General features: G+C 36.9%; 3 protein-coding genes across 3 annotated transcripts; 2 read left to right on the top strand and 1 right to left on the bottom strand.

Moving 5' to 3' along the window:
- The first annotated feature begins 8,440 nt into the window (after window positions 1-8,440).
- LOC9324298 (beta carbonic anhydrase 6, mitochondrial) lies at window positions 8,441-10,627 on the top strand. The gene is made up of 10 exons (XM_021009984.1): window positions 8,441-8,755; window positions 8,837-8,898; window positions 8,993-9,057; window positions 9,150-9,281; window positions 9,401-9,449; window positions 9,559-9,672; window positions 9,764-9,817; window positions 9,894-9,982; window positions 10,070-10,172; window positions 10,276-10,627. The coding sequence occupies exons 1-10, from the start codon at window positions 8,740-8,742 to the stop codon at window positions 10,462-10,464; spliced, it is 873 nt and encodes a 290-aa protein (XP_020865643.1). The 5' UTR covers window positions 8,441-8,739; the 3' UTR covers window positions 10,465-10,627.
- Window positions 10,628-12,793: 2,166 nt separating this feature from the next.
- LOC9322773 (putative F-box protein At3g17620) lies at window positions 12,794-13,948 on the top strand. Its single transcript, XM_002888188.2, has one exon. The coding sequence runs from the start codon at window positions 12,794-12,796 to the stop codon at window positions 13,946-13,948; it is 1,155 nt and encodes a 384-aa protein (XP_002888234.1).
- Window positions 13,949-14,554: 606 nt separating this feature from the next.
- On the bottom strand, window positions 14,555-15,353 carry LOC9322772 (dirigent protein 19). Its single transcript, XM_002886660.2, has one exon. The coding sequence runs from the start codon at window positions 15,274-15,276 to the stop codon at window positions 14,728-14,730; it is 549 nt and encodes a 182-aa protein (XP_002886706.1). The 5' UTR covers window positions 15,277-15,353; the 3' UTR covers window positions 14,555-14,727.
- Window positions 15,354-15,820: the final 467 nt, after the last annotated feature.

Raw genomic sequence — 15,820 nt, 5'->3', positions numbered from 1 at the left:
AAAGCAAGTATGTTATAGATGAGAGGGAGATCTACAACTTTGATGTAGAAAAGAAATGCAAAAACTCAAAGATTCAGCAGGAAAAACGATTACAAAAACTAGGGTTTATGAGAGAACAAAGGAATATCTGCTGGGTAAAAGGAATATCCGCTGGACAATAGCATGTACCCTTATTTATAGGAAATACTAGGTTGCCCTAATTGGCTACAGGACAAAATAGAGAGTCGGTGGAAGCCAACTCGACGTGTCGTCGAGCCTGCCACGTCGAGACCATGTGATTCTCAAAGGTGGCGCCTTGATGTCCATCTCGACGTGTCGTCGAGCCTGCCACGTCGAGACTGCTCCCAGGCGGCTTCCTGGCGTCCATCTCGACGTGTCGTCGAGCCTGCCACGTCGAGACTGCTCTCAGTTGGCTTCCTGGCGTCCTACTCGACGTGTCGTCGAGCCATGACGTCGAGTCTGCTCCCAGGTGATCTTGAACGACTTCATTCCTCTCCAATTCGATCCCAAGTCTAGCTCCAAGGTCGTGTTGGTTCCTCCTTGCTCCATTAAGTCCCAAATAAGCTCCAAAGTACCTAAAACTCATCCAATATGCAACATGCTATGCCATGCAATGCAAATCGTACTAAGTGATGAAGATCTTATAAAAAAGGACTATTAATGCAGTGAAACAGAGAGGAAACTAAGCTAAATGCATAAGAAATGCGTGCTAAAAAGAGGTAAAATACAAAGATATCAACTCCCCCAAACTTAGCTCTTGCTTGCCCTCAAGCAAACAAATAGAACCAAACTGGAGAAGAGGTTTGAAAGTGGAGACTCAGAACCAAAACATGCATATAGAGTAAGTGAATTCAATGTCCAGGTTGCTAATTCTAGAGTGCAAGGTTGACTGATCTCTACTTAAAAACATTAGCCATGTTCTTCACATCTCAACCTAACCTCTGCCTTAATCAAATCAAGCATTCAAATCTGCACATTCCCTTTAACATTTATTAAGTAGGAACCATGAATCATACTATGCAATGGATATGAACACATTTGGCTAAAGGGTAAAGGTTTTAGAGACAAAGATGGTCCCTTAAAGATTTGGCTTAAATCGTAACAGGGGATCTCTCAAGAATGATTGACCTTTAGTAGAATGCTAAAGGTGAGTATCAAGTTATGCATACAAGGATAAGACCCCATCTACCCAGAATGTAATCAATATCAACCCAAATAGAGGTCCTATTTCTAATCCCAGAATCATGAACTTAACTCTACCCTTTTGCATTCAAAGCATTTACAGACTTTACTCAAATCATCTCTTTTCTTTTCTTTGCTTTCTATCCTAGGAGAAGCTTTCTTACTGCTCTGTCTAGCGGATCAGGTTTCTTTAACAACTAGGGTTCCCTTTTCTTTCTTCTTATAAACACAAGGCTTTTGCCCAAACTCTTTAAGCTATTTACAGAACCCTTTTTTCCTTTACTTTATAGCACACCCAAATCCTTTACTAGACTTCTCTTACTTTAGCTATTTCTCCTTAGGACTCTTTTCCCTTTTCTTTTCTTTCAATGATGAACACAACCTTTTCTTTCTTTTAAACACAACCCAAACCCAGAATTAAGCACCCACCTAGTCCTATCTGGTCCAGATAACGTGAACCAGAACTACATGAGATACTATCCTTGTCGTTACAGACCTAACACTTTCTACCAAGCTCAATCGGAATAAGGCCTCACATTCACACACAAATGATAAATGGCTTGAAGGAAGGTTAGGGCTAAGGGTGGGGAATAACTGCTCCAAAGATGGGAGTCAGCTACTTGGACTAGCAAGAGTGATCAAAAGGTGAAAGAAAGTCCAAGTATTTTAAGGTATCCATGAGTTCATAGCACAATGCACAGCATGATAATTATAAGTCAAAATTCAAGTTCAAATAGATAGGGAATGGCATCAGATCAAAGCGAGTTTCGACTAAAAACAAGAAAGTCAAGCGTCGAATTCAAAAGATGGTGCGGTCTTACTTCAAGTTCAGTCGATTATGCATTAGAGAACTAACAACCAGGGCACTGAGTTCTACTTAGTGAATAGGCATATTTACAAGGTTATAATCATCATAATCTCCGATGCAAATGCATGATGCAACAGCCCTAAGTGAAAGCATACTAAAACAATCCTAAAATGACAATGCAAGCTATATGAACACTCTGTTTTTGTGAAATCATTTTCGAAAAATTTCAAATTTTTATGGTTTTTCTATGCCTTGGATGCAATGATGCAAAATTTGAAATAAGAAAACAAAACACAATGTCAAATACTCCCTGAGCCCTCCCCCAAACTTAAATTACACAGTCCTCTGTGTAACAAGCATTTGGAAGAGAGTACTCAGGGCAAACCAACAGAGAAACAAAATGAAATGTGGTATATACAATGGTGAATTGGAGTTGTTACCTCATGGATGAGTGAAGAAGGAGGTGATTGACCTGGTACTGGTGGGCTTCATGGGCTAACTCGACGTCTCATCGAGCAGGTACGTCGAGTAGGCTTCATTTTTCTGCTTGGAGTCATTCCAAGGGGCAAGCTCGACTTGTAGTCGAGTAGGGCACATCGAGACAAGGCAACTCATTCTGTTTTGCGCCTTGGCTTCCTTAAAACGCTTTATCCTGAGACATTTAAGCAAAAACATCAAAAATAACAAGGAAATAACTAATATTCACAAGGATAGACATGGAACTTCCTCCCAAGTGAGCTTGTTTAAAGTCTTTAGCTTGACTTCTCACACTGAATGAGCTTAGGGTGGATTGTAGAGAGCAAGTGATGTCTCCTCTGTCCTGCAGGAGGATGAATCATCAAACTTAGCACGCCCTCTTGATAAATCTGCAGTTGAGTACTCAATGACCATTTTCTCATAGTAAGCTTCTTGTTTAGCAACTGGATAGTCTTCTTCTATAGACCATGCTGAAGTGAATTCACTCCCCTTTTTGCTGACCAGAGTAGACGCTTCATTATTTGGGACATTCTTGATTAGGAGTGGTTTTTGGTTGGCTATCCCATGGAGCTTCTTGATTTGATCCTTCAGCTCTCTCATAGTGCATGTTAGCTCCCTTATGGCTTTATCCTGCCATTTGGACCTCTCCTTGAGTTCTAACCAGCCATCTGGAGCAGAATTGCTAGACTCTAGCAGCTTATCACGATGTTTGGTCGAGCTAGAGTTCTCCAAACGAGTTGTAGGCTTACTCAAATGTATACTCGAGTCAGTTGGTTGAGCATGTGTTGAGCTTGCTTCATATGACACCTTAACCTCTGTTTTTGACCCAATCAAGCCTTTAAAGACCTCTGACCTTACTACTTCCTTGTGTGAATCTAGTGACTTACCACAGCTCAAGGTTTCAGTGAGAAGATATCCTGCTTCACCACTCTTAGTCAAAGAAGTTTTTTGGTGATCTTCCTCAGCAACCTCCTCTAGCTGTTCATCAGCTAGGCAATCCATTACCTTAACTACGAAGGTCTGTCCTTCAATTGTTGGCTTCCTCGTGGCATCATTGATGTCAAACTTCATTGTGAAATCATTTCCCAGATTAAGATCAATCTTCCCATTCTTAACATCAATGACAGCTCCAGCAGTGGCTAAGAAGGGCCTTCCTAAGATTAAAGGATCTTTTGGTTCATCCATTTCTAGCACTATGAAGTCTGTAGGGATTTCAGCATTTCCAATCTTAATAGGCAAATCTTCTAATAACCCATGAGGAAATCTGACAGACTCATCAGCCAGGATCAAGGAGATGTTGCAAGGTTTATACTTGCTGAAACCCAGTCTCTTGGCCACGGAGAGAGGCATGAGACTTTTAAAAGCACCTAGATCGCAGAGGCAGTTACTAAAGGCTAAAGTGCCTAGAGAGCAAGGTAGAGTAAACGAACCAGGATCTCCCAATTTCTTAGGAATAATCTTCGTTTGGATGATTTCACTGCACTCATGACTCTCCATCCCTTGCACTTCCTTAATTCTCTCCATTACCATGTCTTTGAAGTACTTGTGAGAATCCGGAATCAGCATGAAAGCATCAATGAAAGGCATCCTTAATTCAATCTCCTTGATGTGTTTAGCAAACATGGCTCTGTACTTCTCAATGATATCCCTCTTGAATCTTCCTGGGAATGGTATTTTGGGCTTGTAGGGTGGTGGAACGAAAGCTTTCTTCTTACTCTTATCAACAACTGGTTCTTTGATCTGGGGGCTCTGGACTTGATCACGAGGTACAGCATCTTGGTCGAGCTTAGTGGTGTCATCGACTTGAGTTTCATGCTGAATAAAATCCTCCCCCTCTTGAATCTCACTGTCCTCAGTGACAGGAGCTATGCTAGGTCGAGTTTGCAGCTCTCGACCACTGCGAAGGTGAATAGCATTAACATGACCTTTCTGATTCTGAATAGCTTTCCCTGGCAGTTGCCCTGGATTCGTAGGCGCTGAAATAGAAGCAATTTTGCTCTCCACGTACTTCAACCTGGAGTTGAGAGCCTCAAACTTGATATTGAGATCATTGAAGGAGCAGTCTACTTTGTTGTGAATCTCAGCCATTTTCTTATCAAGAGCTATAGCACCAGCTGCTTGACCTTGTAGAATCTGCTGAAGCATTTGTTTCATCTCTTGATCTTGTGCAGGTGGAGCTGGCTGGGGTTGCTGTGCAAAACCGGGTGGTGGATTATATTGTTGATAACCGCCACTAAACTGCTGCTTTGGGACAAAGCCTTGATTGTATGGTATGAATGGCTTGGACTGGTTCTGTTGTTGCTGAGAGTAAACCTGATCTTGAGGGTTTGCAACATTCGTGCTCCGGTAAGATAGATTAGGATGAGCAGGCATGTAGGGGTTGTAGCTCTTGTTGTAGCCACCTTGGTTCTGAATGTAGCTGACTTCTGCAGCCTGAGTATTCTCCCCCTCTTGGATTTGATAGTGCTCTTCTTCAGTGATATAGTGGACTGGCTTCTATTGAGTAAGCAGTAATTTATCCAACTTTTCGTTGAGAGCATGAATCATCTCCTTAGTATGCTTTGCATCCGGATCTCCAATACCTCTGTTGGAGCGATCAAAATCTTCATTATAATTACCGTCGGACTGAGCTAAGTTCTCAACCAATTCCCAACCTTCTTCAACATCCTTATTCAAGAAATTCCCATTTGAGGCAGTGTCCAGGACCATTCTGAACTTGGGCAAAGCTCCTCTGTAGAGTGTACTGAGCAAAGAAGCTTTCTTGAAACCGTGATGTGGACATTGTGTAGTGTAACCTTTGAATCTCTCCCAGGCCTCACAAAAGGATTCAGACTGTTTCTGGGTGAAACTGGAGATTTCATTCCTTAGCCTTGCAGTTCTTGAATTTGAGAAGAACTTTGTCAAGAAGGCCGTCTTACAATCGTCCCAAGATGTTATGGAGTCAGGAGGTAGTGTCTTCTCCCATTGGTGTGCTTTGTCTCCCAACGAGAAGGGAAACAGACGCAGCTTGAAACCGTCTTCACTAACACCATTTATCTTGGTGAGGCTGCAGAGCCTGTCAAAGTTATCCAAGTGGTCTAAGGGATCCTCCATAGGCAACCCATGAAACTTGTTTCCTTGTATCATTGAGATCAATCCACTCTTGATCTCGAAATTGTTGTTCTGGACAGGAGGTGGAACTATGCCCTGTCTCTGTTGATGGTTTCTTGGTGCATCCCCAGCACCAATGTTCCTTGGTATCCCAACTCCTTGATTGTCTTGATCTTGTGGTTCCATGGCTACTGGATTGTGCGGTTCAGAGTTGTCTCGGGCTCTACCTTCTCTTAACTCACGAGCTAACTGGTTGATGTTGTCTTTGTAGCTGATGAGGTTGCTGGAGCCTTTAGAACGAGTTTGCATACAAAGTGGTTAGTCTCGATGTGGCAGTCTCGACGTGAGGTCGAGATGGTCCCTAACAATGCAGAGTGGCAGACTCGATGTGGCAGTCTCGACGTGTCGTCGAGATGGTACCTGGAGCACAAAAACAAGCAGATGAAATGAAGAGTTAGTAACCAAGGTAAAGAAAGAACTTGATCTTAAACGTTTCTGAAATCCTAAATGGAACAATGCAACACAAGACTGGCAACGGCGCCAAATTGATAGTTTCGTTTTGTCTATCTAACAAGTATCAATCCCTAATGCACATGCCATTGTAGTATATTAGGTTATCAATCCAATCTCAGTGTGACTGCAAGCATTCAAGATATGAAACAGAAAGTAAATAAGTCAAGCCAATTATGAAAGGGTTTTGTGTGTTTCTATTGATCCTAAGCAACCAATTTAACATGCAAATACCGAATTTAAAAGCAATAAAAGAGAACTAAACAGCAAGTAAACAAGAGCAAGAAGTAAACTAAAGACCAGAAACTATCATGCATAAGCTTTGGAAAAGAAACTAGCAACCTAACAATGCAGAGAAACGATCTAGGCCTAACAGGTCGAGCTAAGCAACAGAGACTAACAAAAACAAGATTTAAACAATCAATAGAGATAAAGGGTCCTGAGGAATGGGGTAATCGATTATGGCAGTCTCCTTAGTCTACCTAGGTGGTTAACAAACTCAATCAAGCTATCCCTAGACAATAGATTCGAATACAAATCAATCCACTCTCGTGACAGAGATTCTCAAGCTAAATCACTTTCATACTCAACTCTCATTGAAGAAATATAACCTAGCAGGCATTAAGATTCAATCTAATAGAGTCAATAAGCATTCTAAACATCCAATCTCTTGGGCTAGAGTATGCAAATCTCTGGAAAAGTTTGTTCAGACATTTCATCAAACACCTTTTGGGTGTGGAAATGTCTGAGATCAATTTCCAATTGATCAGAGAAGAAATAGCATTAAGATCTACTAAACCAGAAGGGAAATCAAGCAATTCTACACTTAACCACCTAAATATACTAAGGATTCCACACCTAATCTATCCCATCCTCAAGAACCCTAATCCACTACTCAAGAACACTGAAGAACATCATGCATAAAAACCCAGAAAACGTTTCAAACCCAGAAATCATTAAAAAGCAAGTATGTTATAGATGAGAGGGAGATCTACAACTTTGATGAAGAAAAGAAATGCAAAAACTCAAAGATTCAGCAGGAAAAACGATTACAAAAACTAGGGTTTATGAGAGAACAAAGGAATATCTGCTGGGTAAAAGAAATATCCGCTGGACAATAGCATGTACCCCTATTTATAGGAAATACTAGGTTGCCCTAATTGGCTATAGGACAAAATAGAGAGTCGGTGGAGGCCAACTCGACGTGTCGTCGAGCCTGCCACGTCGAGACCATGTGATTCTCAAAGGTGGCGCCTTGATGTCCATCTCGACGTGTCGTCGAGCCTGCCACGTCGAGACTGCTCCCAGGCGGCTTCCTGGCGTCCATCTCGACGTGTCGTCGAGCCTGCCATGTCGAGACTGCTCTCAGTTGGCTTCCTGGCGTCCTACTCGACGTGTCGTCGAGCCATGACGTCGAGTCTGCTCCCAGGTGATCTTGAACGACTTCATTCCTCTCCAATTCGATCCCAAGTCTAGCTCCAAGGTCGTGTTGGTTCCTCCTTGCTCCATTAAGTCCCAAATAAGCTCCAAAGTACCTAAAACTCATCCAATATGCAACATGCTATGCCATGCAATGCAAATCGTACTAAGTGATGAAGATCTTATAAAAAAGGACTATTAATGCAGTGAAACAACAGAGAGGAAACTAAGCTAAATGCATAAGAAATGCGTGCTAAAAAGAGGTAAAATACAGAGATATCAGTCTGCAATTCTTCAAAGGGGTGAAACAAGGAAAGATTTATCCTGATTGGATCACTGAATGTTTCATTCAAGAAGAGGCCGATCACACGTCCACTTGTACGATCACACTCGACTCTTTCCCATCGGCAACAGTCACTCTTCGTGTCATTAGACCAATCATATGAATATTCCTGGTTCACATAAGCCTTTAGATCCAACAATCCCTTCCTCTCCTTCTCAATGCAACTTCTATACCCTTGCATTTGTAGTGATACAACCATGACCCATGCTCCGAAGAAAAACTGCGGTATAGAGAACATCAACATTTCTGCGAAAAACCAATAAAAACAAAGAAGGTGAAAAGAGTTTGTAGCTCAATGACACAAAATAACTCTTCAAAAGTTTTATATCCAACAACCTCAAGTCAATGACTTGGTAATAATATCATTATGTGAAGAAAATTTTTAGTATCTTTGTTATTTAATTAGATCGTATTCTTCAAGAAGATTTTGGCAAAAAACTTTGACTTTTCTTATATGGGTTCAACGGTTAATATGGTTATTCTATAAGGTGACCATTGTTAAAAATTGTACAAGTCCAACGGTAACCAAATGACTTATGTGATTGGCTTAGTTTTCTTAATGGCTCACAAAAAAAAAAAAATATCATTGTCCTAACAATATATGAACAATTATTGGTATTGGATTATATTGACAAGTGGATATGACTTGTGACCAGGCAATGAGACGTATCCTTTGCGTAACTTTTTCTTCTCTGGATAAGCTTTTGCCACCTCATTCTCTTTTATTCCAAAATTCATATTTTTGTTCTTTTTTCTACAAAATTGTATTTAAACTGTTATATTACTAATCCAAAAGAAGAATCAGTTTGCACTATTGATGGAAAATAATACACAACCAAATATCTAAAAGATACTATAATAGTAAAGATCAAAGACCTTAGCCAAAACAGAAATAGACTGTTCAACAAAAATGGCGTTTACACTAGGTGAGTCTTAAAGATCAAAATCTGATCACAGTTCAGCTGAAACTATTTCCCAAAACGACGTCGTTTTGTTGCCTTGATCAGGTCGAAGAGCTCGTCGTCTAGTCTCTGCAACATCGGTTCATCAAAATGGTTGTTTACACAAAGTAAGTCACACACCTTGTTCTTTATTTCCTTAATCACATAACTTCAAATATGATTTTGTTCAAACTTTTCTAAATTTTAATATAATTTTTGAAGCTGCAACAAACGGGATCGGATCGGTTTCAGCTTGGTGAAGCAAAAGCAATAAGATTATTACCCAGGTGATAAGATAAAGTTTGGTCTTTATAGTTCTTGAAAAAAAAAATGTGAATCAAAGAATAAAGACAGAGATTACTCTGTTTTCGTATTGTAGGAGGACGAACATGGTTCAAGAATTGGGAATTGGAGAAGAGCTTATGGAGAGAAACAGAGAAACAGACAGAAGTTATGATTTTCTGGGTGAGATGAGACAGAGATTTATGAGATTCAAGAGACAAAAGTATCTGTAAGCAAGAAACTCATGTTCTTGATTTTTTATAACCTAAATAAAAGAACTCTGCTTTTTGCTCTGTTTTTTGTCTTCTCTGATTCGCTTTGAATTGATGGATGAAATCTAAAAATCAGACCCGAGATAGAAAAGTTTCAAGCTTTGGCCATAGCTCAATCACCAAAGGTGAGCTTTATTAAAACTAAAGTTGAATCGACTCGAAATAGCGGAATATGTGCCTAAGGAATCAAGAAACTATTGCGGTTCGAACCAAACTAACAAGGATAAGAAATAGGTTATGGTGATAGGATGTGCAGATTCAAGGGTATGTCCATCTTATGTACTAGGATTTCAACCTGGTGAAGCTTTTACTATACGAAATGTCGCCAATCTCGTTACCCCGGTCCAGGTGCTTTTCACAATTTCTCCTTTTGTACTTATATAATTTCCATCAAGAAAGCTTCTAAAATCCTTTGAATGTTTTCCTCTGTTTTTGAAAGAATGGACCAACAGAAACAAACTCGGCTCTTGAGTTTGCAGTCACCACTCTTCAGGTAAGTTTAAACACTATAAAAAAATGAACATTGCAGCAAAAGAATAGAATGTATATATGATTGTGTTTCTGCATAGGTTGAGAACATTATAGTAATGGGTCATAGCAATTGTGGAGGAATTGCAGCACTTATGAGTCATCAAAACCACCAAGGGCAACACTCTAGGTAGATATATATAAACAAGTTCTTAAGAAAAAATCAACAACTCTTTAAATTGTTCTTGATTGTTGCACCTACTTTTTATGTTTGTAGTTTAGTAGAGAGATGGGTTATGAATGGGAAAGCCGCTAAGTTAAGAACACAATTAGCTTCATCACATTTATCCTTTGATGAACAATGTAGAAACTGTGAGAAGGTAACTAAATTTCATACATATTCTCTTTTATTTTCAGGTCTTTTGTAACTTGAATCTGATTAAGTGTTTATGTGTGTGTGTGTGTGTGTGTGTGTTTGGGCAGGAATCTATAAAGGATTCTGTGATGAATTTGATAACTTATTCATGGATAAGAGATAGAGTAAAGACAGGTGAAGTCAAGATTCATGGATGTTATTACAACTTGTCAGATTGTAGTCTTGAGAAGTGGAGACTAAGTTCAGACAAGGATAACAATGGCTTCCATATTTCAGACAGAGAAATATGGAGTTGAGTAAATATAGAACAATCCTCAGTTCTAACATTCAGATGTATCTTTGTACATATGAAATGATATATAAACAATTTGAAAAAAGAAAAGAAAGAGTAATATTGTAATAAGGGAATATAATAAAGGTAAATTGGTCTACTAGCAGCTTTAGTGCATTGGTTTTTAATATTGTCGGGGGCTATGGTTTACACAAATACGAGTTAACTAGATTGATAATCCGTGCTACGCCCGAGTCCTATATTTCTTAAATTGTTATTTGTAAAAAAAATATGAATCTATCAAATGATGATTTTATTGTAGTAATTGAGTATAGTGTATGTCGATTCTTAGTATAGTGTTCAGTGGCGGAGCCAGAAATTTTGCTTATAGGGGTCATAAAACATTTAAAATTTAAAATAAACTAAATAAATTTTCTTATATATATACATAACTTTTAAACCTAAAATGTTTCATATTTCATCTTTCAGATTAAAAATGTTCGCAATTTATCTTTTTCTAGTTATATCATCAAAACTTTTTTTTGCTAATATATATAATATATATTGTGGAGATTGATTAGAAAGAAAATATATTTTAAAAAGAATTTTGAAAAGAATGTAGAAATTAAAATAGTATTTGTCTAAAAAGAAGAAAAAAAATTGATATGTTAATAGATATTACATGGTTTTTTAATAAGAAAAAAGATATTATAGATTTTTAACCAAACAAAATTGTAAAAATGTATTAAGATTAAATGAAAAAATGAATATGCATGGGGTCAAAGACAAGAATAGATCACATAACAAGGGGTTATTGTGAATATCTTAACCCAAAATATTAAATTATATTAGGAGATTACCTTATAATTAAAAAATTCTATAAATGTTATGGGGGTCAACTGACCCCCCTCCTTGTACGTTGCCTCCGCCACTGATTTAGTGTTTGAGTTTTAAAATGTATTTTAATTTTTAATAGTATAGATTATAACGTATGTGTTTTTAGTGAAAGTCCGAGGGATAATATTTTTAATTTGTATTAGTTAATTATATTATAATTTTTTGTTGGTGTTAGTTTGTATACATGTTAATTATTTTTAGAATGATTGAATTAATAGTATATGTTGATTGTTATTAGTAGGCTTGGACATTCGGATACCCGTTTAGATTCGGGTTTAGATCGGTTTCATTCGGTTTAAGGTATTCGATTAGGGATTTAACAAAAGAATTCGGCCTTGAATATAGATAGTAGTTTCTAGCATGGTTTATGGTTTTTTTGATAGAATTTGTAGTGATGATAAAAAAAAATATAGAGAGATTTGTTTATTGTACAAAATTTTACTTTAAAATTCTAGATAAAAATTTTGAGAAGTCGAAATTGAAATGCCTAGATGTTATAGCTTATTCATTTGCCAAAAAGAACCTTTGTTGGATAGAGACAAAATGTTCATGGAAGTTGGAATACAAATTATTTATTTTGACGGAAATCAAATATATTAAAACAAAAACAGACAATAAATATTCAAATTTGAAGAGATTAATCCAAAAATGGAAATTTGTATAATCGTACAAAAAAAGTCTACATAAACAATTTTTCAGCGAATACACAAAATGCATTTTTCTTAGCTCCATCATGAATCATGATACACTTGCAACCATTATGCCATTCATTTTTAGCTCAATTATCTTCTTAAGAATAAATTATTATAGATATGTAAATATGAGTTTAATTTCACTATAAACATAGTTATATATCAATATTATTTCTTTTCTTTTTTTATGACAAAAAAATATCAATATTATTTTCGCATAATTTACATAAAATTTTAAATACGCCTTAAAATAGTTTAATTTTAATATAGAAATCTGTGTATACTAAATTAAATGAAACTTTTCGGTGTTAAACTTGAACATCTTCCAGTTTTTTGTTTTTCTTCCCAAAATTTATTATTTAGTTGTTTTTACTTCATTGGTAATGTAAGAATTATATATTGTAAAAAAAAAAAAAGAATTATATATTGTTTTTAATAATTTGAAATTTGATGAGATGACACTCTATATGAATTATTGCATAACAATAGTTATATTAAATTTCCTTTATAGGTATATAAGTATATAACTAATAAATTTAGTCATATTAATTATATCTCTTATTTATATGGCATAAAATCTTAGAAAAGTCAATAAATAAATAAAAAACCATTATTACTAATTATAATTATTTCTTATAAAAATAAAAAATAATTGATGAGGTGTTTCTCTAATAGGAGAGTGCTTATTTTGACATTGTATATATGATACTTGCATTCCTTAAATCTATTCCATCAATCACTTCTCGTTTATTCTTGAGAAAATCAATGAAGAACATGTCCAATCTTCCACAAGACTTGGTAGAAGAGATACTCTCTAGAGTTCCGTTGACATCTTTGAGAGCGATGCGATCTACTTGTAAAAAGTGGAACACTCTATTTAAAGATGAGAGGTTTACAAAGAAGCACATTGCCCAAGTTGCTGTAGAAACTACTAAGGAAAGGGAGTTTGTGGCGATCATGTTGCTAAACTTTAGGGCTTATTTAATGAGAGTCAATCTCCAAGGAATTCATAACAACTCTAATCCATTATTAAAGCCTATAGGTAAACTTATTAGCCTAGACACTTCAGATCAAGTCAATATATCTCGGGTATTTCGATGCGAAGGTTTATTGTTATGCACCACAAAAGACTACACTAGGCTAGTAGTTTGGAATCCGTATTTGGGACAAACTTTGTGGATCTGCGTCGAACCAAGATTTGTTCGTCACAGAAAGTTCTACTACGTAAATGTTCTCGGATATGACAAGAGCAAATCATGCTACGCTTATAAAATCTTGAGATTTGCTCATTTTTTCTTTGAGAAATCTATCCACGAAATCTACGAATTAAACTCTAATTCATGGAGGGTTCTTGATGTCACTCCACACTGGTGTATATCGTATAATAGTCATAGTGTGTCTTTAAAGGGAAATACCTACTGGTTTACTTCCAATCTAGAATCAAAGGATAAATTCCTTGAATTACTCTGTTTTGATTTTACTACGGAAAAATTTGGACTGCATTTGCCTTTGCCGTTTGAATTTTATTACTGCCAAACTGTGACTTTATCTGCTTTTAAAGAAGAGCAGCTTGCGGTGTTACATCAGAGCTCGTATGGTGACCTTGGGATGGAGATTTGGATTACGACTAAAATTGAGCCCAATGAGGTTTCATGGAGTAAGTTCTTAGCGGTTTATATGCGACCACTCACTGGATTTCAGTTTAATACTGGTGGAAGTTTCCTGATTGACGAAGAGAATAGAGCTGTAGTTGTTTTTGATACTGATAAACATATATTTAATCCCACTCGCAACATAGCTTACATCATTGGAGAAAATGGTTACTACAGAGAAGTGGATCTAGGAGAAATAACAACTGAGAGTTTCCCGCTTGCGTGCCCTTATGTTCCAAGTTCAATGCAAATCAACCAACATCCATGAGAACCAGATTTATTGATTTCTTTTGTCTTGCTCTTCTAATATAGTTCTATGCAATATGAAAAGTAATAAATTGTTACCAGTTATCTGTTTTTTTTTTTTTTTTTTTTGGTAAAAGGTTAAATTTCAGTTATCTGTTTTTAAGCAACTCCTATGACTTCTATATTTTTGTTTAGCATTCAAAAACTCTAAATTAACTCAAGCATCTCTTTTTGTTTTGAAGGAAAAATATCAGATATATCCTGGAGCGTTGGCTAGTAGTAAGAAACTGCATTTCCATATTTTGAAAGATCAGAATGCTCTTGTTCTTATTTTGATAGATATTAGTAAGAGACAGAATTTTGTGGACTATTATGCTCGATGGTTACTTCCGAGCTAAATTCTTTAATGAATCTCTATAAAATTTCCTCACAGTTTGTGCTCACCTGAGTGCCTTGGAGCCGTACAAACATATTAAAACTAAAACCTTAAAGCCAATCTCTTCACTTTGTGGTTCATCATTACTCATTATTTGATTTTTTTAAGGAACAGAGAAGAAATTAATTTAGACTTATTATGTTTAAGCTATGTCACTTAGGAATTAGTATTATGTATGTCGAGCTTATATGGTTTAGTGATAAATAACTGAATGCTTTATTTTGTGACATCATATGTCTACATCAGTATTGCGACCTTTGTTCTAGGAAAAGTAGTCAAAGTGACTGAAACCCTGATTCCCACCACCACTATGTGGAGATGAAAAACCATACAATAAATAATACTAATAAACAAGAAATGACAAATCAATAGTGCAAAACATAACAATTATACTCGACGATGGCGTTCCCTGTCTTAAGATGAAACTCATGTGTTCTTGCTTCAACAAAACCTCTAGCAAATCGGAAAAGTCCACTCCCTCCGATCACTGGCATCTCCCTCACCTTATCAAACACCGAGTTTCTTCCGAAAACTGTAATCGTGCTTCCATTGTATTTCCCATCAAGAATCGCAAAATTCATAGCCATCAATAATCCTATCTCTTCTTTAGATGTGGCTGCATAAAACCCTTGTGCCCTTCCCACCATTTTGGAGCTTAATATTGGGGTGAGCGTTAAAGGGTTATCAATCATACGCATGCGACCGAAACCCGTTGGCCCCGTGTAGTTTTTCGGAGGATTCATGATTGACACCGAAGACGGATCTTGGCCGGTTACGATATCGTGCCAGTAAACTCTGAAATGAGTTAGTTTCTCTTTCTTGTGATGCAAGAAATTAGATTCTCCTGTGACGGAAATTAGGACGAGGGCTAGTGTTAGAGAAGAAACAATAAACAAGGAGAGAAAACTGGCCATGGTGGAGACTGAAGAGGATGACTTTAGTGGATTTTGTGGCTACAATTATATTTGCATTTTATGGTTTGATGTAATTGAAGATGTTGTGTTGACTGAGTTTTATAATCCATCTAAAATGTCATGAGATTGATGAATTGAGGAAGTGACTGTGATTGACACAAACCAGAGAATATATGGTGTTGAATCAAGAAACCAACAGTCTGATATATCAAAGGATGTATCTGACGTCTGACATAGTTCTTGAACTAGTTCCGACATTAATACAGGAAGCTTAGTTGTGACACTGCTTTAAAGAGTTGGAGTACAGAAGTTTGGGGACGACTAGGACAAGCCAAGAGACGTCTGCTGAGCTGGATAAACATCTTGAATAGTATATTCAAGATGAGAACGTGAAGACAAAGTTTCCTTGTCCATAAAGGAAAAGGAAATTTGTCAATTCCTATTTTGGTGTAGAATAGGAAATTCTTATTAGTGTAGAATAGGAAAATTGTCAACTCTAGGGTTGAGCAATTGTTATAAATACCAAGAGGGCGTTTCATGAAGA

This window comes from Arabidopsis lyrata (assembly GCF_000004255.2).
Source record: "Arabidopsis lyrata subsp. lyrata unplaced genomic scaffold ARALYscaffold_2, whole genome shotgun sequence".
NCBI lineage: Eukaryota > Viridiplantae > Streptophyta > Magnoliopsida > Brassicales > Brassicaceae > Arabidopsis > Arabidopsis lyrata.
This window is presented reverse-complemented; position numbering and strand designations above follow the sequence as displayed.

Bases quoted from the DNA above. Each gene is read 5' to 3' on its own strand.
- LOC9324298 (XM_021009984.1), top strand. The intron at 9,673-9,763 runs GTGCTTTTCACA...TGTTTTTGAAAG, and splicing joins ATCTCGTTACCCCGGTCCAG to AATGGACCAACAGAAACAAA. The intron at 9,818-9,893 runs GTAAGTTTAAAC...GTTTCTGCATAG, and splicing joins TTGCAGTCACCACTCTTCAG to GTTGAGAACATTATAGTAAT.
- LOC9322773 (XM_002888188.2), top strand. From the start codon at position 12,794: ATGAAGAACATGTCCAATCTTCCACAAGACTTGGTAGAAGAGATACTC.
- LOC9322772 (XM_002886660.2), bottom strand. From the start codon at position 15,276: ATGGCCAGTTTTCTCTCCTTGTTTATTGTTTCTTCTCTAACACTAGCC.